We start from the raw sequence: 23,888 nt of genomic DNA, 5'->3' as shown, positions 1-23,888 counted from the left end.
ATATGTGGAGTTAACCAATAGTTCCCACACTGGTCACCATCATAATCAAGCCTTGTTCACACACAAATTGATGAACAGAAGTCTTGAGTGTGATGACCAGCCACCTACCCACAAGGGGTTTCTGATGCATTAGGTCTGGAAGGCACCTGAAAATCTGTATTTCTAACCAGTTCCTTGGCAGCGCTGATGCTGCTCCTCCAGGGACCACATTTGCAAACTACTGAGTCATATTTCTGGGTCCAAAATGGTCAAACAGCAGCATCTTTCATATTCCTCAAAGTAATGTGTTTATGAATTAATAGTTGTGAAGGAATGGTTGAATATAAGGTAGGCATTTATTCTCCTTCTTGAGCTGATTGTTATCCAAAGGCAGCATAAATACCTGTGGTAGGCTAGAGAAGATGTGCTCTGCAGCTAGACAGGCCTGCACTTAAATTCTCACTCTGATGCTTTTTAGATGTGAAGCCCCAGGAAAATCAATTACATTCCTGAAGATTAAGTTTTCTTCCCCTTGAAGTGGGCATGATGGACTTGCTTTAAAGACTGAATGAAATCAAACACCAGCATTGCACCTAGTTTTGGCCTATACTCAATAAAGAGTATCAACTATTATTAATTTCACCACTAGTATTCTCTTCACACTGACCTACTCTCTAGAGATTAAAATATTTCTTATTCTTCTACCTGTTTTCTCTTTGTAGTAAATAAACTAGAACTGAGAAAGGCTGCTTTGAGAGCTATTTCAGAGGAACGGCTCTTCCTGCTGAGGAAGATATTTTTGGTACTGAACACAACACCTACTTTCTTTCCAACAGCTACATTCCAATCAAACAGTAGTGAGATTCAACAAAGTTCAACAAAAACTTGCCACCATAAAAGGAGCACAAGACAGTGTCAGAAGTCTAAACCAACTTCAAATGCCTCAAAATTTGGGATATTTGGAACACATTACTAGGCCTTTCTTTCTTCTTCTTCCCTCATTTATGAAAAGAGATTAATAGCAACTATTTTATAAGATGATTATAGAGAATAAACACTGTGAACAAATTTACATAAAATGCAAAGCACTACTCAAGTATTATTTACCCTTCTAGTGAGACAGTGCAAACACACGTTCCACTGTCCATCTAAACCCTCTCAACCCTGTTAGACCTATGTTTTGATTTAAAGTCTATACAATATGGTCACTGTAGCTCTAGAAAATCTCTTCCTCAGGATGTCAGCTCCCTTCATATATCACAAGAAGACCCACATACCTCCACCCCTCCCTGGACTCTATGTAGACCTCCCTGAGATTTGGGCTGTTAGGTAAAGCTATCAGTTACTAAAAAGGAGAAGAGCTATACCGAGAAAAGGATGGTCATAGTCAGAAGTAGAATCGGATACTGGAAAAGAAAAGGAATGATGAGAATTGATTTTACAACCACGTAGAGAATAGGTTTCGTGCCAAAGCAAAGTAAGAGAAGTGAATAAAAACCTTGGTGCCTAGCTTGAGAAAGAAGAAAAAGCACCACTCTGTCCCGCGGAATGAGTCAGAGGGCTAAGTCGGGGGAAGCACACTGTAGGATGTATAAAAGGCTTTCTCCTTCCTATCTTCCTTCTTGGTACAACTAATTCGATTCACCTCTGCTCTAAAGGGTAGGGAAGTCAGATCAACATGATAATATTAGAAATGGTATCCTAAAACTGTTCCAGTAAAGATCACAGAGTCCTTTCATGTGTTAGCTGACCCTGTTACCAGGGCTGTCAAATAAATTAAGGAGAATTAAAATACATTGGGGGATTCCTTTTAGAGTTTATAAATGCTATTTTGCTTATGCTATTTAGAATTGTATCTTTCATTCAATTGACTTGGGGACTATTAAACCTTCTGTCATTGAAAACTTAGGAAAGAGGAACAGAACAACTGGAGTTCAGCAGAGAGAAAAAATGAAGTTGGCTTCCTTCCCTCTACCTTCCCTTGCCTGCCCAATGATCACACTCAAAGAAAAGCCCAGATACTCCCTGAGAAACCCCTTAAAAGATCACTATGAAGAGAGGAACTGATGCGACAAGGGACAACCATTTGCAAAGCTTATAGACTTAGACTTCTGTAGAGTAATATCTTTACTCATGGAAACCTGAATCTAAGATTTCAAAATGTCAGTGGAAAACTATCTTAATTCCACCCCTGTGTAATCTAGTTCCAGTCCATAAAAGGGTTGTTCAACTCAGCACAGACAACTTTATAAAAAGTAGGCCCTTTTACCTGCAGCAAGAAAAGAACTCCTGCACCTGTGTGGAGATTCTGGGATTATGTTAAGATGAATGACAGAAAGACAAACACTTGATAAAATATTGTGTTACTTCTAGAATCTCTATAGCAATATCCAAGCCAAGCAGCACAGAGAAGCCTAAACACACTATGCAATTCAACTGCAACTCATCACTGCACTATAATTACAGGTGTCTGCCCGTTCCTCTCAAATCTCTACATAAAAGCCTAAGTCTGAGTCTGTATTTCTGCTGCAGAGAAGTCAAAACTAGTAGTCAGTAAACAAATAGAACTCTGCAATAGATAGATTCTTGTAGACCATAGAGTTAACCTATCATTCAACAGCTCCTCCACAACCAAATTTTTAGGATAACAGAAAATGAAGTGATGTTGCTGGATATTACCTAAGTTCAAGGACTTAATTTGATCTTTAAAACAATCAGAGAAATGAGGTATTATAATTCTTATTTCTCAAAACAGAAGTGAGACCCCCAGGTGTGAGTAAAATTGTCTAAGGTTAAATGTCTTGTAAGTGATAGAATTGGTCTGAGAATACCAATGTTTCAGACCACATTTCCCACGCCTTTTCTAGATTAGTGTAATGGCTCCTGTGGATACTAGGTTATTAACAAATGGGTGTGGTTCTCATAATTTCCAAAGGCCTTTTGAAAGCCAATATATGACAATATTCAGAGAAAGCTTCTTACCCTTATCATTTTAAGTGGTGATGCAGTGCTATATCCATGCACAGGCAAATTGGAAAATATTACACTTAAAGGCAACTTAAAAGTGTAAAAAGAACAAATAAGGATAACTAGAGGAGTGGTGTTTGGATGGACACAGTGCACAACACAAAAAATCTCTAAATTTCTGTCCCCTATTAAAATGCTTATGATAACATTTGTACTGAGGTTATATAGACCATATTAGAAAATGGGAATGTTGTTCACAAGCCACATGGAAATTCATCTTCTTACACACATGCAAGTCATCCTCAGTCATTTTTCCTGTGTGAATACTGAGACCGCTTACTTCTGAACAAGCAGGAGAGGTATCTCCTTCCAGGACTGCAGTCTCTTTTCAAATACAGAGCTCAGGATAATCACCTCTAATTTCCTACTCCATAGATGATAGTGTTGGTCTATTTCAAAGGCTGTAGGCACATACCTCACATTCTCTTACTAGACTTGTAAAGCTCCAATGTGCCTCACTTTAAAACATATAATCTCAAGTTAATAGAACAAATATATTCCCTATTTAAAATTAGAACACCTCTCAAAGAAAAAAAAAAAAAAACTGGGTAAACTCATCTAGCAATAAACCCAAAGGAATTACCCATTTCAAAATGCTAATTGTTATGTGGAAGTGCTTTTGAAGTTCAATTTAATTTCCTGAAAGCCTCAAACGACTCTATTTCCCTACAGAAAATAATTAAGCATTGGGGATGATAATGTGATTAGCAAGTAAGACATCTGGAATTCGCTTAGCAAATCAGAAAGCAAAGAGGAGACCACTATTCAAGCTGCTGCCGCCCCTCCCTTGGGCCAGCGCATTGGTACCAACACAAAGGAGGCAGGTAGAGGAGGTTGGCCCATGCTTCAAAACCTCACAGAACACATATCTAGTAATTCAAAAGTTGTCCTTCCCTCTTCTAAAACTGATCATATTTACCCTACTACTGTACAGACTCTCAGATATCTATATGCTGCTCTGTTTGTCCCTATAGAAAGTGTGTTCCCATCTCCACGGATCATAAGGAATCTGTTTCCTTCGTCCTTCACATTCTCAAAGAGCACTGCACTAACCTGAAGAGCATCAGATCTGAAAATACCTGATTCAAATTAACTTAGAATCAATTACTTAAATCAAGTATTTTGTGAAGCAAAATACTGTATTATTTGATTTATTACGCCAACACATTACGGTCTTATGTGCTAATCAGTTCACTAAGTATTTTATTAGCTTTATCTATTGATTCCAATAGTACCTATACAAAGCTGATAAAATTATCATTTTCATTTCACACATAAAGAAACTAAAATTTAAGATGACTCACCCGCATATTCTAATCATGTAGTTCAAAAGTCGCAAGAGTAGGGTTCATATTCAGGTATGTTTGACTCTAAAACTCAAGCTCAAAACCTGCTAACAGATGATATGCATCTCTACAATAGAAAATCAGACACTGTGAGAAATTGTTGCAGAGCTGGGGATGTAGCTCAGCAGCACAGCACCTGCCTGGCAAGTGCAAGGCCCTGAGTTTCATTCCTGGTACCAAAAAAGGAAAAAAAATGTTACAGAAAAACAGTTAATACCAGAAAAGATTTTACAGTAAGGTATTAAGTGAAAAAAATAACAAGACATGTATAATAAGAATCAGGAGCAGATATTGAAATATTACTTATGGTAGGATGATGGGGTGTACCAGTTAATCTTCATTATCAACTTGGCTAGTGTAAAGGCTCCCTGGAGATGTAACTGGGTAATATGGATACTACATCATCAGTGGATTAGTTTACTGATGATAGTTCACAGAGCTGAATGTGCTGCTAGGGGCCCAGTTGGAAGAAGCAGGTAACTGGGGCCTTTGGAGCATGTTGTGCTTGTTCTGCTTCCTGGGTCACTATAAAGTTAGCAGCTTTGCTCTCCCATGACGCTTTGCCTTGGAGACCGCCAATCACAGAATGAAACTTCTGAACAGATGTGCCAAACTGAACATCTCTATTAAGTTTTGTCTCAGCAATGGGAAAGTGACTAATACAATGACTGATAGTTTCTCTATAATTTTCTATTTTCTACAATAAATGTATATTATTTTCATAATAAACCAAAATTCTTAAAAAATAATGAATAGAAACAAAATAATGAAAGTGATTGTGGTTGAATGATATAACTATTAGAAGTTTTATTTTCACTTTCATTCTTCTTACTTTCCCCATTGGCTATAAAGCCTTATTTTGTGACTCAGCACACACACACACATACACACACAAAAAAAAACCACACACACACAATACTTAAAACTTCTAAGAAGTTCTTTTCTGAATTATTTAATTAGATGACTGTGGTGGAGATGTTTTCTCTGAGAATAGGCCCTGAGATTATCAGCTGGACACATTTCTTATAACAGGCATTCACATCCCAGCCACCCGTGTGCTGCGTGAGAGCTGTCTGTCCCACCATTTCCGAGGTGGATGAGATTGTTGGTACTCATTTTAGATCTTGAGAAAGAACAGAAGCCAAGGAACAGACAGCAGGAGGTATCATGAACCTTAGGAAGCTGCTGATCTACCTTGAACTCTCTATATCTAGAAAGAGGAGAAGTTGACATTTACCCTGTATTTGTTTTTGTTTGTCAGGATCTGTGATTCGTCACTGAATCTACATCCTAATATTTTATCTAAACATGTAAAGAATTTTAGAATAGTTTTCTCCAGAAAATTACTTTATATGATACATATAAAAATGTATGCATGTGGTGTAAATGAAATATACTAATGGTATCACTGTAGTGGAAGGAGAGGCCCAGCTGAGAACTTCTGGGGTCTGAAGCAGTGGAGAAAAAGAACATAGACAGCTCAGTCTCTCTAATGTTGTGTAAAGAAGAGGATTTCTGAGTGAATCTTCAGTGGATCACAAGTCTTGGAGACAGACGTATACAAACCCTTCATTGTGCAAGCATCCAGATGCCTCCTTCATGATACAATAATGATTTACATGTTGTTGTGTGTATCTGTCACCTTGTTTTGCAGTTTTCTGTTACATGGATGGCTACTTAGACCTACCTATAACACCCCTGATGGAGAAACCAGCTCATTGTACTCGTAACTTCTTAAACCCCTAGAGCTCAGGTTAGTGTCTGGAACATGGTAAGGAACTATATATTTGTTAAGTGAATGATCTAAAGAATAAATAAAGAATAGCAGATTGGAATACTGGTTGCTTGTACAAACTTAGATATGAACATGTGATAAATGTAACAGCATAAACTCTGAATGTTTTACAATAGTTATCTCCATGTAGACGTATATATTGATGAATTATACTAAATATGAATTTCTTAAAGTAAAAGTCAGTAAAATGATTATTCAATTCTAATAAGGAATTGAAATTAAACATTGAAGCAGAACCTCTATAGTAGAATTGAAATATACATTTTGATGCCTCTTAGAGGAAAACAATTGGGGCACCATCGAGGAAGGTGTCACTGGTTGTTCCTATATATTTCTAAAACTAATAAACTATATTTTAACAAATTTTTATATTTGTTGAAAGCTTTAGTTACAATTTGCTTTGAAGTTACTATATTATTCTAGTAACTGAAGAACAGAGCAAGACATTAACAGTGAGTAAATATTTGGTGAATATAAGGGAAATTTAAGTTGAAAATGGATTCAAAATTGAAAACTGATGTGAAGTTTTCAGTATCTAACTTCAAAACCATAATGTAAACTATTGCCTTATTTTATAATAAATATATTTAGCTTTACCTGTCTTTCTTAAAGAACAAGAGAAGATACTATTTAGACTCAACAGTTTTTTCTGATTGATATATAGTTACATTTTTTTCTGTTCAAGTTTGTGACTTTCTACTTAGTACAGGGCAGTAAAAAAGAATTTAGCAACTGAAATTATCTCTACAGTTCACTTAACAAAACTTTTAAAACTTGGGTAAGATTCTACCCTGGTTTATATTTTTAAAATATTGATATAGTCTGGCTACTTGCTAGGAAATAAAAGATATAGGAAGTTGAAAGGGAAACTCACTTCCATTAACATTTACTTGTGGTTATTAAATTTAGTAGAATTAGAGGGTTTTACTGAAAAATACACTTACCATCACATAAGTGTATGTTTATACATTTTTATTCTCCATTGAGAATACTTTCTCACATGCTACATGTATTTATAAGTACATCCCACACCACTAGAAAGGTCAAATCTAGAGTATTAGAGTATAGCTGGATGAATATACACGAATGAAAACTACTATAAAATCTATGACATACAAAAGAATTTTCCATAGTTTGTCTTACAGAGAATTATAAACCACTTGATATATTTCCTTCACATTACATATTTACATAGTATTGATTGCTAATTTCCCATGAACTATTCATTATTAGAATTGAAAGTAGTTAGGCACACATTTCATACCACAGATGTGTCCAAATAAGAAAATTTCTGAGGAATAATAAAGTTAACCTGATGAGTTTCATCAATATTTACCCTAAAATGTATACTAGCATAGAATTATGATTATTTTATTACATTGAAAATCTCTAATCTCTAATCATTTTGCTTTTATCTGTAATGTCAATAAGATATCTCCTGTACATAGCGCTATGTAAAATCTCCCAGATGATTAGTTAAAATGTAAGAATATAGTAAACTTACATGTCTCCCCTAGTATTCAGTCAATATGTAAAATACTTATCAATAATTTGGACAAATAAATATAATTTTCTTTTAATATTAAAGCAGTATAATCAAGATATGATATATGTACTAATTGCACAAAATATATGCAATGATTACACAAATTTCACCTAATAAAAATACCAAAACAGTATAGAAAAGCATTGACAATATCTGCCCTAAACAAATATATGAGTATTTGGTTTTAATTCCAAATGCAGTATACAAATTCCATCCTTTAGAACCATGCCATAATAATTCCCCAGGGAAGATAATCAAACTCTTAAGGATGGGGGTGGGAGGGTGATCAAGATATTGTCCAAGAGGGGGCTGGGGATTTAGCTCAGCGGCAAAGCGCCTGCCTGGCAAGTGCAAGGTCTTGAGTTCGGTTCCCGGTACCAGAGAAAAAAAAAAAAAAAAAAAAAAAAAAAAAGAAAGATATTGTCCAAGAGATGTCTAAAAAGTTCCAACTAAGATGGGTACTGCTTTCAGCCTTGGCTTTGAGCCATTTGCATGTATTCACAGCAACTGTGGTCTTCCTAACTGCAGCAAATATCTACTAGAATTTTTTTTCTTATCAACTTTGGGGAAACAAATTTTACAATGAGTGATTAGAGATTCCTTTAGTAGGAGGTTGAAAGGGAAAAGTCCCACAACCGTATATCATCGTAGACATTATTTGTAAAACAACACCTGTTTAAGATCCCTTTGAGCTACAGGTTCGGTTATGTGAATATGAATATTCTACATCCTTGGTTTAAAGAATCTGTCAGCCCTTCAGTGATGTGCCGCCTGCCTAACACTCTGTGTTCTTTGAGGAAAAAGAAACCATCCCAGCCCCAACCTTTATCTACAAAATTTACTCATGGTTTTGCACAGACTAGTCATGGCCATGAACTGTCAACTGAAAATGATGATGTACCTATCCATTATGGAGGAAATGTACATTGAAAATTTGAAATCTCCTTAGGATTATCTAATTCAGTAATTTTAATTCATTCTCGAACTGCCTGGAAGTTTTGTTTTATTTTGTTTCACCAGAGCTGCATAGGTGTTCTCAATTAAAAAAATGAATAAAAGAACTGTGTTCTTGCCTATAACTATGAAGTTTTATGAAGTACTTAGGAATAAATTTAACCAAAGAAAAAAGAGTTCTACACCAAAGATCATAAAACGGTTATGAAAGAAACTGAAGAGGGCACAAATAAATATTAAGATATCTCATTTTCATGCAGAAGTGAAACATTTTAAACCAGAGAACCTCCATCTGCCAGGACCAGGACTTTAAATTCCTGAAAGCCTTCTGAAGTGCAACAAAATTTGAGAACCACTGACTAATCAACTTATCCAGTCAATATGTGAATTTCTTTGACGTAGGCCTCTCTAAAATTGCACTTCAGGAAGAGGAATAACTTGACCTAGGTATTAAAATGTTGATTTTTGAACAGCAAGGGGAAGAGAAATGGTCTTATAAGAAAAAGCAGAGGATAGGTGATTTGCATATCACTCTAACCTCCAGGAAGATTCTTTGAGCTTCAGCCGGAACCCTCAGGGAAGGATGACTGAGTAAGATGCTGTTCTGGCCGTGACCCACTCAAAAACACTCTACACACTCCAACGTCAGCTCTGCCATCAATCCGGCTATTCCCATGAGAGGAAACAATAGCGACAAAAATCCTAGATGTAGGCTTAGGATAGGACAGTGGTTTTTAAACAGCATTTAGTCCATTCCCTCTAATGTAAAAAATCTTGATACCGCCACCTCTCTGTCCCACATTTCTGTAAACTATTAAGTAGTTTCTATTAATTCCAAAGTTATCCTTAAACACATGACAAATAATACTCATTCTTCAATAAAGGGAGTCAAGGCCTAGTGAGATTTAATTATTTTTCCATATTTATGACCACTATGTGACAAAATTAAGAGTAAAATCTGTGCTTCAAGTGTACTTAGTGGCTAGGATACCAAGTTCATGCAGAATTTGAAAATATTACTAATAAACCCATTCTAAGCCAGACATGGTGGCTCACGCCTGTAATCCCAGCACTCAGGAGGCTGAGGCAGGAAGATCTTTGCAAGTTCGAGGCCAGCCTGGGCTACAAAGTGAGCTCAAGGTCAGCCTAACTGCATAACAATACCCTGTCTCAAAAAGACCAAAAACAAAACAAAACAAAAAAAAGCCATTCTACTAAAATTGTTCTTAGCTTAAATTCTGATTAATGGTTTTATGATATAGTATAAAGTTACATATAAAGTTATATATATATGTATGTATATATATAATTAACTATATATCTAAATCTATGGATAATGTTTCAGGTAATACAGCTCTTTTAGAACTAAAGGTGTAATACTGATTATTCTTTGGAGGTAATTTACTATAACCCTCCATATATCTGGTATAACTGTAAGCAGAGGGTACTTTTAAATTTTCCTCCAATATATTTTTCTTGAAATTAACTGCCATTTTCCTTGCACAACCATTTGGCTTGATTCAATACTAAGACTTTCCTTTCCTTCCTTTCAGAATTTTGCTTCTGAAGTATCTATGGTGGTTAATTTTATGTGTCAACTTGATTGGACCATGGGGTGCCCAGACATTTGGTCAAACATTTTGAGCGCCTGTGAGGGTGCTTCTGCATGAAATTAGCATTGGAACCAGAGACTGAAGGAAGCAGATTTCCTTCACAAATTTGAGTTTCATTTCCATGAAGACTGTGACTAATACAATCTGTAATTCCATACCAACAACTTTTTGTTTTTCTTTTTTTTAACTGGATATCAAACCCAGACCCTAGCACAGCCTAGCCAAGCCCTGAACCACTACGCCATAACCCCCCCACCCTCAAGAGCTTCTAAAAGGTTATAATGACCAAGAAACAGAATAAATCATTTGCTTTCACTTTAGGAGTACGTAGAAATAAGATCCCTTTATTCTTCATAAAATGCTAGCAACAGATTACAAAAATCACTGGACTGCTTATTGCAAGTCAAGCCTATCCTTTTGCTTTCAGTGAATTCTCTGGAGCTACATAAAGGAGTTCAAACCCTGCAGCTTAGATATTAAAGCTCTGTAAAATTGAGGTCTTATTTATGTCCCCACAGAGCTGGTCCATTAACTGTCCCAAACTCCTCTTTCTTAGTTAATGTCTAAATTCATTTCTTGCACTGAGTGTTCCACCAACAACATTTTCTCCTCTCCTTTTATCACAAAGTTTATTTGCCCCTGAGTCCCATTTTGTCCTATAAAGACATCGGAGAGAATTCCTATAACAATCATTAAAGTCCTGTATTGCAATGGGAGTGTGGCTCAGGGGTTGAACACTTGTCTGCGTGCATGAAGCCCTAGATTTAATGCTTAGTACCAAATTTTTTTAAAATACCATACATACTTTCTGTGTCATACAATTCATAATTCTACATTCTCTCTTTCATTGGGGCACAGATTCCTTGAGGTCAGAAGTTGGGTCTCAGAATTCTATTTTTTTTTCAAATGCCTGACACATAGTGTGTCCTCAAGTACTATTTTTTGAATGAATAGATGTGGCAGAAGCTTTGGACACTGGCATAAGAAGGACATAAGCAGTCATAGGAGAGGTATGTAGAGAGAGCTACAGAAGAACAAAAGAAAAATGGGGTGACCTGTGAGATAATACTCTGTGAAAGTAAAGTTGAAGAAACAGACAAATGTCTGAGGCAAAACCTACAGCTCTTATCAAAACTGGTATGAAGCATAGGGAGTTAAAGGCTACCCTAAAAAGTAGTGTAATTCAATGAAAAAATCATTATACTACTAGTCAAGGTATTTATGTTTTGGTCTAAAATCTGACACTAAACAGTTGTGACTCAGAACAAGCTACTTACTTAACTGCCCTTGGTAATTCATCTCTCAATTTAGGATACTAGACTTGGTGATCTTTAAAGTCCTCTTTGGTTTAGGTAAAGCAGAATTTTATAGTTTTCATTCATCTGGAGCGTTTTCATTTCATTTCTTCTGGGGGAGAAGGGACTTGATGCACCAAAAGCTATGTTATACTAAATGCAAAAGCTTCTATGAGTAAAAAGAGAGTCAGAAACAAGAAGATAACATTATCACATGCCCTGAATTATCTGTGAATACAATGAAACTTCAGATGCAGAAGATTCCTCTAAAATCTGTTTTACTTATTCAATTGTTTTAGCTGTGCAATATCCCCTGTGTGATAGGTCAAGAAATTAGAATGAAACTGAGATACAGAAAAGAAAGCTAGGGTCCAGTGCTTTCCAAACTTGCTTAGTTTACTGATAAAAAATTAGCTGACTGATTTAAAAGGCGGTGAAAAATACTGAAAATTGCGAGAAAATAAAACAATGTAAAAATATTACTGGCATCTTTTTTCAAGATAATGACATACGCTCAAAGATTTCTACTAATACGATCACAATGATCAATTTACACAGCACCGAGCACTGCCTAAGGGTAAACCTACAAAACACTGAAGAAAGCTTCTCTGGATCCCTGCCTCCCATGCACGTTAGCGCTAATCATTCAGCCCTCCCTTAGGCACCCGGTATTCTCTTGTATCTGAGGATCTCTGTCACAGACAGAATCGATTGATCTAATAAGCTTATCATAACTCTGCAGTCTTGGGACAATGTGCTCTCTCATCCGGAATATACTTGTTTTAAAATAAGGCCATCTGAGACAGACAGCAAATGCTTAACCCTCCAAAAAATCTGAAAGATCCAACCTTGCTAGGCCCCTTCAGATCTTTCACACGTGCTCATGCTCTCTAATGACGAGCCTCTACAAAATCCAAAAGAGAGTGTTCAGTTTTTAATTAAGGAAACATGGTTATAAATTAAGCTATAAGCAGAAACCTAACCACCAAGTGCTATATTTGAACAGGGTTGTTTTGAAACAAGAATCTCAAAGCCCAAATATAAACTAACATCCCACAGAAAGGTCTTGAGAGTCTTTAACCTCCCACTCATATTATTTTGTATTACTTTTATCAGATTAACTGTCACTTTCAGAATACAAAAACATAAAATATTTGGTTCTAAGGGTGTAAAGAAAGCACAACTACGGTTTACCCATTTATGGATGAATGAGAAGTGAGAAAACCTATAAGCCTTAGAGAAGCTTCTGGAGGGTTAAGGCAGGAGACCACTGGGCCACATCCTATTTGCTAAATGCAAGCTAGTTTGTCTAATTAGGATTTTTAGAACAACTTTCAAGATTGTGCACAACTAAAATTTAGGACAGTTTCACATTAAAATTTAAGTTTCAAGTTTGTCTGCGAATTTCATAGGAACTACACTCCAAATAGGCAACCAGTGACAAGCGATAGAATGAGTAATCTCACGAAAAACTGAGGCTTGCTTGACATTTACCTCCAGACTGCACATACATAAGTGTTTGCTTCATAAATCAAAGAATTGCTCTTTTTTTTCAGAGGGGAAAGGAAGTTGAATATACTATTATAACATGATTGCAAAAGTTTCTGTAAGAAATAAAGTCAGGGTGTCAAAAAAAAACATAAAATAGATCAATATCTACTATTGAAACTGCAGAAAAAGAACATTCATTTCTTCTGCAATTTCTCTACTGAAATGCCTTTGTTTATAAGAAATATTCTAATATCAACCCCATTGAAGAAAAGTCAGATTTCATGGTATTTTTCACTTGCAGAAAGAAAAGGGTTCATTTTCAACACTTACCCCCCACACACACACTGTATATGTTCAAAGAATTTAAAATACCTCACTTTTGAAATGAGACCTACAATTGCACTTATTAGATCAGGTTTTTAAAGTATTTCCTTACTGAAATTTGGTACTAAACCTAGGTTCATAGTACAGTATGAAGGTCTGAAGAAGGCTTATTTAATCTACATTAAATCTTGATAATGCATTAATGAGTCTTTTAAGGAGATGATTTTAATTCCCCAATCTTCAACTATAAAGACTATATAGTGCTAATCTGCCTTGCCCTTTCAATTAAACTTGTTAAGGGCGTTCTATTTAGTCAGCACCCTGAATGGGCCATTAAAATTCTTGTTCGGTAAGAGTTGTGTTCGGTGCTCTGTTGTTTTAAATTCCATTAAATTCAAATGGTCTTTATCGCCCCATGACCACTGTGACTTCAATCAGCGAATTTAATTACCTTACAAAATTGTCAGCAGAAGCAGCAAAGAAAAACAGGAAGCCCTATGACGATATCAGATTGAAATCTTCCTCTTTGGTGTTTAATCTAGACTAGTCAATAATGATGAGGTGTACCTACTTCCTTCCCTTTCAGGGGCTTTTGACCTTCCCTTTCAAGAGAAAAGTTAGGAATTAAGATTCTTTTGGAGCACTTCTAATACTTTCATAAGCGGATGACAAATTGAAAGCCCTTAGAAGATAAGGCTTCACCACCCAAGTGAAAAGCAAGCAACATTTACATTTCAGTATTTCATACCATGCTATTGAGAAGATCTCAATACTCCCACACTAGGCACACAGTAGATGCATGATGTAAGTATAGTACAGTTGAAAGAAAGTAAGCTACTGTTGACTTTGATGGGTAACAACAGGATAGGAGAATTTCCAGGAAAAAAATGTTATGGAGGCTATGGTAAGACAGTAAAATCCTTAAAAATCAGAGGAATAAAGGAAATAATTTCTCTCACATGAACGTTAAATTTCTACCACAAAAGAGCACAGCATTTTCTTGATTAGAAAATATAACTAAACAGCATAAAGTACTGTCATCATATCACAGAAAACACATTCTAGTGAATAGACTTTAAAAGGCTCTGATAATCAATGTTGTATCCTCGTTTCATCTATGGTATTTTCCTCCTTTGTGTGAAAGCAATTCACATTAACTTTTCTGTGCTGAGTAAATGTTGAAACAGAGCCATTTGAGAATTCAGGGAATGAACACACTCTAATGATCACTTGCATTAAATCCGAAATCAAAACTTGTCTGAAAAAAAGTCCACTGACATATATCCCCTCGTTCATTTCTGAAAGCCAACCTCACAAAGCCAGAAAAAATGTTGAGTTTCATGTGCCTGGGTGGAGGAGTACAAGGACGGAAAGATCGTTTTTCAAAGTCATATTCTGAAATAACTGTGCCTCTGGTGATGGATCACATCAAGTTACTCTTTGAAGCTTTACGAATAAGCAAGGTCTTATGAGAGAAACTGATTTTTTTAAAAGGGTGTCCGATGTGTGGGTGATTCTTGAGATTTTCCCGGCTTTTCTCTCAACTGAGCAGGTGCTCTGTTTTTATCTGTGTCAGATAGTAGCCTTTATCACTCTCCCATCCCCGCCTCCCAAGAGTAGGTTTTCCTGCTTCCAGATGTAAGGCCACTCCCCCGCCCGCCCACTTCACCTCCCAAAGGGAAAAAGTCTCTTTCAAAGAACTTGTGGAAGAGTGGCAGCTTCAAGCTCAGTCTATCCGCTCACATTCCTCAATGGTGCAGTACATCTGTCACCAATGATTGTGTCTGGCAGCACATGGGAAGCTTAGAGTGACAGGGAAGCTTCCATCAAGAACCCTCTCCGTTTCCTCTCACTTGGTGGGCTTTACCTCTTAGGCCACCCCTGAGCTGGCCGGCTGCCTTCACCTTCGGGGTGTGCTCAGAGAGGACACTCACTGCACCATGGACTGGCACCAAAGGACAGGTACCAAGGACGGATATCAAAGACACCCAGAGCTTCTAGGAGGGAAGACCTCGAGGCTTTTAGGAAAGCTGCTCTCCCAGTGCTTAAGAGAAGAGAGGTCAAAACGACAGAAGGTAAGAAGTGGCCTGTCCTCAGCTCAGGTCCTAGGAAAGGTCTACAGTCTCTTGGAGAAGTTTGAAAGAAAGTTAGGGGTTGATGTCTTTGCTCCTGGCATTCTAAATTCCAATTCAGGTAAAGACTGAATAATCACCTGACCGAGAAAATCAGACACAGTAGTAGTTTAGAGCATGTCTGACTTCTAATGAAGATGCTAAAATCCACGAAAGGCCCAGGCCGAGAGCGGGAAGCCGGCGGGACGACTAAGCTTCCTGGAGCTTTTTGGAGGACTTGGGGTCTGAACAGACTCCGAAAAGCAAGGCAACCAGACAAGCATCGCTCAGGTCCAGCGGCCGCAGCTGGCCCTGGAGGGTGGGGTTTGGGCCACGCCTCGAAGACGCGGGATCTCATCTCCGCCCCGCAGCTCCGAGGGCAGCGACGCTGCGGGAGACAAAGATGCCTGGGGGACACCGGGGCGCTGCTTGGCCTGCGCCTGGGCTAGGCTGAGGCCTGCCTGGGGCGTCGCGAGCTCCGCGGCAGAAACCTTGGCCCGAAACCTCTGAACTGACCCGGGACAGGACTAAGATGCACCCGGCGTCATCGAAAACACGTTTCTGCAATCTGCCGGCCGGGTGGCGCCGCGAAGATGCCAAGTTGCGCCAACTCAGGACCGAAGGCGGGGAAATGGCTGCGCCCCAGGGCGAGGCGGGAGGAAGCCTCTGAGGCGTGGGCCACGCGGCTGGAACAGCCGCCCCGGGTCAGGCTGGACGGGCGGGGGCGCCTGGTGCAGCTGCAAAGTTTCCTGGGCCCTGGAGAGGAGTCGGGGTGGGGGAGTCAGCCCTGCTTCAGGAGGGCACCTCTTCCCGCGCGCGTGCGTGTGTGCGTGTGAGTGTGTGTGTGTGTGTAAGAGAAGGGAGGAGGAGGGAAGATGGACTAAGAAAGGGTCAGAGGTGGCGAAGGCTGAAGATGGCAGGGAAGGGACCGGGCAAAGGTCCGCACCCTGATGGGGGCTGCTCCACGCTTGGTGCGCGGCGGCGGGCGCTCGGAGAAAGCCGAGAGGGGTGCGATCTCGGAGGAGCTGGGGAGAACTGCGCAGAGCTCTCCGGCGTGTATTCCACCAGCCGCCGGGGAGGGGGCGTCTGGCCGTGCTTCGCGGTTGCCATGGCGCCGCGGCGGAAGCTCGCTGTGCTTAGCCTCCCTGAGCATGGAGGATGGAGGGGCGCTCTAGGCTGCCTCCCCCAGAGGCCGCCAGCCACTGCTGAGGGGGCAGCTGCTCTGCTGGGAACTCCAAGCCTTTCCCTTCCAAGGCACAGACCCAGGGAGAGACACTGGTTCGACTCCAGAGCCAAAGCTGAAAATAATCATTCTCAAGAGTGGCACACATGTGCTTAACCCAAAATCCAATCCACTCAGAATATTTACCCCAGAAGAAAATAAAAGTCCTGCCACTGCATCAAAATAGTCCCAACAGGGAAATGTTCCAGTGATTACGAAGTACACAGTGCTTCCCCAGAACTCAAGTCAGATATAACGGAAAATGGATCTCCATGTAGAAGTTATTTGAAGTTAATGTAAAAATAACAGGTTATCTAGAAACTATGCTGTTGGTTTAAGGTATCCAGGGACTGGTGTAGAGGTCTTTGCATGGTACCGTATTTAAGGACATTCTTACTAAAAATTGGTCTAGGAAAATGTATTTTTGTGTATGTGTCAGCTCTTTTGGAAAGCTGCTACACACGCTGCTACAGTCGCCAAGATTTTTAATACGAAGATATGAAATGATCAGCGAATGTAACAATCTAATGATTCAGCAAATATTGTGCTGCCAGACCAGAGCAGCAATAATTAAATCTTCAGAGTATTGGTGGCAATTTTCCTACTCCAAGTGGTTTTTTCTTCTCACCCAGTCCACAAACATACTTACTAATAAACACTCGCGCACATGTGCATAGTAGAAATCACCTCAGGATTCCACATGAATACGCTGTACTACTGAAGACAGTGGGCAAAGCTACCATACTGTAACACTTAGCATGCTTGAAGCAGAACTGTTGAAAACACATGTGCACGTGAGCACGCACACATGCACACACACACACACACACACACACGTTTCCAGTAACATAGGGACCTGTTTATGCCTGTCCAAAGAAGTCAGCATTCCTGTGGATGCTTGTTGCTAAGAGCAACATGATTAAGTACCATATAAAGACGTGAAGAAAGCAGGAAAACTACTACAGTGGAAACCCAGCTATACCCTATTGTCTCTTGTCATTACCAGCCTACATGACTCCAGATATCTGTATGTGTGTATGTGTGTGGGGGTATTTCTCATGTATGTGAAGGCATGACTACCTTAGTTCCAAAAAGCCTATGAAAGCGAATTTTAGCATTAGAGGAAAAAACATGAGTAAATAGAAGAAGTTGCTGGTGCTATAAAACATGCAGAAATTACTCTTTGCTTTAAACTGAACTGAATAACTTAATGCATCTGCTTTTATCTGGAAGACATGTACTCAGGATTATGTGGCTTTGGGCACTCTCGTCTAAATACACCTGAACTGACAAAGGACTTGCCTACTGTAGTAGTAGTAGTCACCCAGCTGTCCTTTCTTGCTGCTACCTAACTTTCCCTGACTAGTTCTGCTGCTACTAAAACTAGTGGCCCCAGAGCGCGGGCTGAGCGTGTCCTTTGCTCCATTTCCTCAGGGCACGCCTCCTGACCAGGGATTCCACTGGTCCCACACTGAGATTTTCCCTCCTGCTGCAATGAAACCTTGATTCTTAATAAAGCAGTAAATGCTCCTGAAAGCCAACTATCTACGTTCTTTCCTAGTGCCAGAGAGAAATAAAGATGCAGACTTAGACCCCCATATACCACCACTCCCCTCTCCACTTTTACTACCTAGCCCAGCACTCTAAAAGCAAAAGCTAGGAAAGACGAATACAGCAAGTTATAAACAAAAACAAAAAAGAAGCCTGCCTTACTACACCCATTTCGCTGCCAACGAGCAGCCTCCTCCCCCTTATTAAATAAATCCTTGAATTTTACAACAATGTTTTTTCTAAAACTCTGCATGCCTGTAAGGGCGTCAAAAACTGAAACAGCTACTGGGCTAACTGAAAAGATTCTGATAAAAGAAATCGATAGGGCTAATGCCTTTGGTTTGCACTTGAAGACTTGCGGGGGTCGCGCGGAAGCGGACAGGCGCACCTCGCCAGAGTTTACCAGATACCAATTCAGCAGCTACGCCAGCTAAGGAACTCGCAGCCCCGCGCTCGGAGTCTGCCGGGCGGCGCAAGCTCGCCAAGCCCGGCGGAGGCTGGAGGACGCGGCGGCCGCCTTGGTGACTGGCCGCTGTGGAGAGGTAATACAAGGGGCGGCGGACACACACCCGCACTCCCTTCACGCGCCCTCGGCCACACATTTAAAAACAATAAATTAAACTAAAGAAGGAAATAAATGCAAGCGCAGGGGCTCCTTTAAAACCAGAAGGCAGCCGAGCAGAAGCAGCGAGCAGGTTGGAGGCAATCGAGCCCACCGCCAGGCAGAGCGCAGCCGCCTGTTTACATCCGGCTGCGCTGGAGCCGGATACCAGGCAGAGGGGCGGTTTGGGGAATCTTACCAAATCTTAACACATGTGTGGTTCCTTGCGAATATCCAATCCACAGCAAACAGAGCAAGAGTTTAACGGAGCGCCTGAAGACTAGATTACTTAGAATCGGGGAAATAATCTTCATGGTGTTTCTGTGCCTACGCGCGCGGCACCCACTTCCCCGATCTAGCGTTAGGCTCCCGGTGTGGGCAGGAATGAGGACGCGTCGAGTGGTGGCCGCAGACACGATCACGGCATGGTCACAGAAACTGGAAGGAGTCTCCGCTTCCCAAACCCATTAGCAATCGCTGCATGTTCTTCACTCACTGCGCCAAGGAGCAACCTTCTCCTGCAAGGGATGGTGGGACATCCATGTTAGTCGGGGAGCATCCGGGAGAAATCCAGCACGCACACCCACAACGTCCGGCAGCGCGAGCCTGGGGAAGCGAAAGAGAAGGAAAATCAACAGGAAATCCAGCCTTGAACACGGACGGGCGAGGTGAGAGACAGCCAGTCCCAGCACAAAAGGCGCTTTGCTGCAAAGGTTTTGCCAGGCCCTATTCTACTGCACTGCTGCACAGCTTCTGACGTGAAGCCAAGATTAAGTGAGAAAAACTGAGATAGCTCCTCGCCTCTGAAGGCTTCCTGCCAGCGAGCTTCCCAATGTCTATTATGCAACCGATCTCCCAGCCCTCTTTGAGTTGTAAAACAGAAGTCAGATTTATTTATGTGGTAAAAATTGTTTGGATTTTCAATAAGACTCGGCTGAGAGTGACGTGCATACAAGCAGACTTCTTACAATCAACTGATGAATTTTAATAAATGACTGGCTAAGTCAAAGTCACTTTGCCTAGGGATTGTAAAAAAGGAAATGCTCTAAGACAGAGCAATTTACTCTATATCTAACATTGTTAAGCTAAAAGAAATTCTTACTTATGCCTTTTTATTATATTTTGACTAGGAATAAATATAGAGTGGAAATGCAGTTGGAAAGGTGACTGTTTAAAAACTTAGGTTGAGAATGCTTTGATTACTGCCAGGAGTAAATAGAAATTGCTTCATGTGGACTTTTAGAGAGAAATTTTTAAATTAAATGAGGGAGTCATATTTCCCCACCTATTTTATTTCATCTACAATAATTGTACACACACCAAACCCAATATCTGAATTGGTGCTGCAAATTCTAAAGGCTTTTTGTGTTCACATTTCTTTTAACTCTTTAAAAGAGTACAGGATCATAGCTTCAGCAACATGGAGTGTCACACCTTTGTCTGCAAAGATCTTATTATTTGGGTAATGTTCTGGTGGGAATATTTAGAATCCACAGTATGAGCTTTCCTAAGTAGCAATTTATTCTAGTAACAATGCAGAAACATTTACTTTAACGTTAAAATAATTTTATGGCTGAAATAGGTAATATACTGTCTACAGATTAAAAATATTCAATGCTAATATTTCACATTAGCAAGTAAAACTAAAATGAAAAGTAATAAATATAGAACTGTTAATATGTTTTCACTAACTGAGCAGCACAAAAGGCAAACTGTTGGACTTATATTTTTACAATTAGTCTTTTTTCATTGCCAACTAACAGAGGATAGATTAAAACTTATGCAAATTTATACAATGTCCTTCTGGAAAACAACATAATTTTAAAATAAGACATGACATGAGTATTATTTAACTCTTGTTATATTTCTTCCAACTAGCGAGTAAATACTTTAATGTACTCTTTCCATTACAGTGACTTTTTAAATTTATATTTTCTTAAGATATTATGAAATGCTGATTTGAAGAAAATCTACATTTGCAAAAGCACTAAGTGGCATTGATTTTCTTAAAGATGGAGGCACAACTGCAGTGTCAAAAATAAGTATCATGAATGGCTAGTTCTGCAGTCTAGTAGGCAATTCAATCAAATAATTCAACTATTTGAGCACTTTAAAAAGTACACCTACTGCTAAAACCAAGGGTATCTAGCGACTCCTTCAGTCCATATTTAAAATATCTCTTGTAAAACATTTACAGCCCAACATGTTCTGTCTTGTATTTGCTGTCTCATTTATTCCATTATACTTACTCTTTTTATTTTGAACCTAGCAGAGATAATAATGACTGCCAGGGAAAAATAAATATTATTAGTTTTTCCATCTCCCAATATAATTGATATCTACTACCTGAAAATAGCATGTTCTATTGTGGCTAATCAAAAGACTGCAATTTTTGCAGGGTAGCTAGCTTTTAGTGAAACCTGAGAAAACAAAAATGTACTATAACTCTTTCTTCACATATTCTGTTAACATAATGGTATTTGTCACAACAATTGGACTGTATCTACATAAAACTAGCATTCTAAACTAGTTTATGTGGAGTTGTTGGATGGCTAGTTAGAAAAGTGAAAGATCAATCTTTCAGATTTATGAAGTTCATACAAAACAAAAAGTAACAATGTCTCGCATAATGTTTTCTTACTACTAATTGGTCCCCAAAGAACAAATTTTTCATATATGCTACATTAGGTTCATTTACATGCATTAACTAAGTTGAAAACCTTTAACACAAGAGACAGCAATTCCACCTGCTCTATTGGGCTTCTCAAGACTAAAGGAGGTCTTCTTCAGGACCTCGGACAGCGCTCCAGGCCCTGATTTATTTTGGCGTTGTCTCTGAAACTAGTAGAAGGAATAGCTAATATGCCATTTGAAGTGACAGTGTACATACTTTTATCATAAAGCGTCAAGTAATTTGAATTATTGCAGAATACATTGTAAGAGAACAATCTGTCAACTGTGTTGTGTAAATTTTTCAGTATCAATAACTGGGGTTGCTTGACATACACAGAATGTGCTGCCATTTCTTTCCAGGACACACTACTATAAAAGCCATTTACTTTCAGTATGCCATCCCTCATGAGTACTAAAGTACTTGTTCCTCAGTACAAAAAATTGCCTGCATAACTACCAAGAATTCATGGCTCTAAAACACGCTGCCAGTAGCCAGTGGCTAAAGACATTTCTGAAATGTATAATTAGTTATCACGTTCAATTCTCCACCTCCAGATTTCCATCTGTTATCAGGGTAATCAGATTAATTCAGTCATTCCCCAGAACAGCAACAATAAAACTTACTAAATTCACATCCCCAGTACAATAAAATGATTTGGTGGTATAGGAGATGCCTCACTGTATGGCAATTTTAAATTATTGTAATTTTCCCCCCAAAACCAGCAGGATAAGCACAGTTCTGTAGTTACAAGAAGGATTAATAAGATCCTTATGCAATATTGCACTGACCAAATTAAACATTTTAAAAAATTGTACCAGTTTTGTAGTTAGCTCCTTTCATAAAGGAAAAAGAACGCTGCACATGGATGTCAGGTGACCATTTATACTGAGTAATACTGACATTTATATACTTTATTTTGCGGTCTACATTTGCTTCGTTACCATTTTAACCACATGACAACCTTTATTTGTAGGAGTCAAGGCTCTATAGGTTTCAAGGTCAAAGCAAAAATGAAGAATGGAACACATAGAGAGAGGAGTTGTGTTAAAAGTAAACCTTGCAAAAAAAACACTATAGAAGGCTGAGAAGAAATAAAAAGCCTATGATAAATATTAAAAGAAGAAAATGCATGCCATGTTCATTCAAAGCCTATTGCACAACAACAACAACAACAACAACCCAAAGCTATTAACTTCAGCTTTCACTGTATTTTTGTATTTGCTGACAGTAATGACCTCTTATTCTTGGGCACTATTACTTGAGAAGCAATTTTAGTTTCCTATTCTCCTGGTGAAAATGAATCTTATTCTAGTTAGCTGCCACCTGCTGGGGCATGAACACATGTGTAATAATCCTTATAGCACAACATTTAAAAAGACAATGCTATAGCTTTTGCTGGAAACAGCAAATATATAGCCCAGAACAACCTGAATTTCAAAAGTACTTCAAAGGTTCTTCCACACCAGAACTCTATTTAAAATTTCTCATGTGGGATTCCTAAGGACTCCACTTGTTCATGAAGTTTTGCTGCTATGTGACATTTGGGAAACCTTGTCTTAGAGTAATAATACCCAATCTATGTTTCATGCAAGTGGCCTGTGGTATTGCAGGTGAGCTAGAACAGCTTGTTCACTCATGACATTAAAGGGGCCAGAAAATAAAATCAGTTGAGATCAGTTAAAACTACACTGTTTTTATACTTGGAATCCAGTCTTCTAACTATGAATCCTATGGTATGCCTTGTGATTCTGAACACTAACACTCTGCTTGCTGCAATGATTAATGACACTTAAAATTTTAATTAATTTTAGCTACTGAAAGAAATGTATCTTAATTAAGAAATTGAAGAAGAATAGATTTATGTGTCCTGGAATATTTTTTTAAAAAGCTTGTGCTATCTTCAACAGGTTTAAGTAAAACAGGTAGAATTGTAGGAATCTCCCATTTCTCTGTCACCTTCCTCCTCTGCATTTTTTGTTTGTTTCACTCATATACATCTAAAACCACAAGGAGGAAGTTGATAAACTGCCTTGGTTGTTAGAGAAATGTGTACTACAAAAAGTTATAAAGTAATAAAGACAAGTCGAAATTGAAATAAAATTACTTATATTCCAGCAACTAAACTACAGACTAAGTTTCCAATGAATCTTTCATCTCTTGTGAAATTAAAAGTCATTAGTCCCTAAGGTAATTCTTGATTGATGAATACTTACAGTGTGAAGACGACGACATGATAGAAGATAATCTGTGCAGGACCCAAAGGACGGGCCGTAGCGCGTTTTCTAAGATATATTCCCTATTCTCTACATTGGGAAACGTTACCTAAGAAGCCTCAGACCAGCCGCGTTTGGGGACGGGG

The 23,888-nt window shown here is 38.8% G+C and overlaps 1 protein-coding gene across 4 annotated transcripts in view; it reads right to left on the bottom strand.

Annotated features, from left to right (window-relative positions):
• Positions 1–23,888, bottom strand: part of Grik2 (glutamate receptor, ionotropic, kainate 2) — a 663,290-nt gene that overhangs the window by 636,865 nt on the left and 2,537 nt on the right. For 3 of the 4 annotated variants that reach the window (XM_013510935.1, XM_005377816.2, XM_013510936.1), the window contains exon 1: positions 19,055–19,643. In XM_013510935.1, the coding sequence (XP_013366389.1) occupies positions 19,055–19,169 (115 nt within the window). In that variant the 5' untranslated portion in view covers positions 19,170–19,643. Of the gene's footprint in view, positions 1–19,054; positions 19,644–23,888 lie in introns of those variants that run through there. The other variant, XM_005377815.1, reaches the window with a different exon arrangement.

The sequence above is a fragment of the Chinchilla lanigera genome, unplaced genomic scaffold, assembly GCF_000276665.1.
Source record: "Chinchilla lanigera isolate Chin_1 unplaced genomic scaffold, ChiLan1.0 scaffold00010, whole genome shotgun sequence".
Lineage (NCBI taxonomy): Eukaryota > Metazoa > Chordata > Mammalia > Rodentia > Chinchillidae > Chinchilla > Chinchilla lanigera.
The sequence above is the reverse complement of the archived record's forward strand: the minus strand, read 5'-3'. Positions and strand labels throughout refer to the sequence as shown.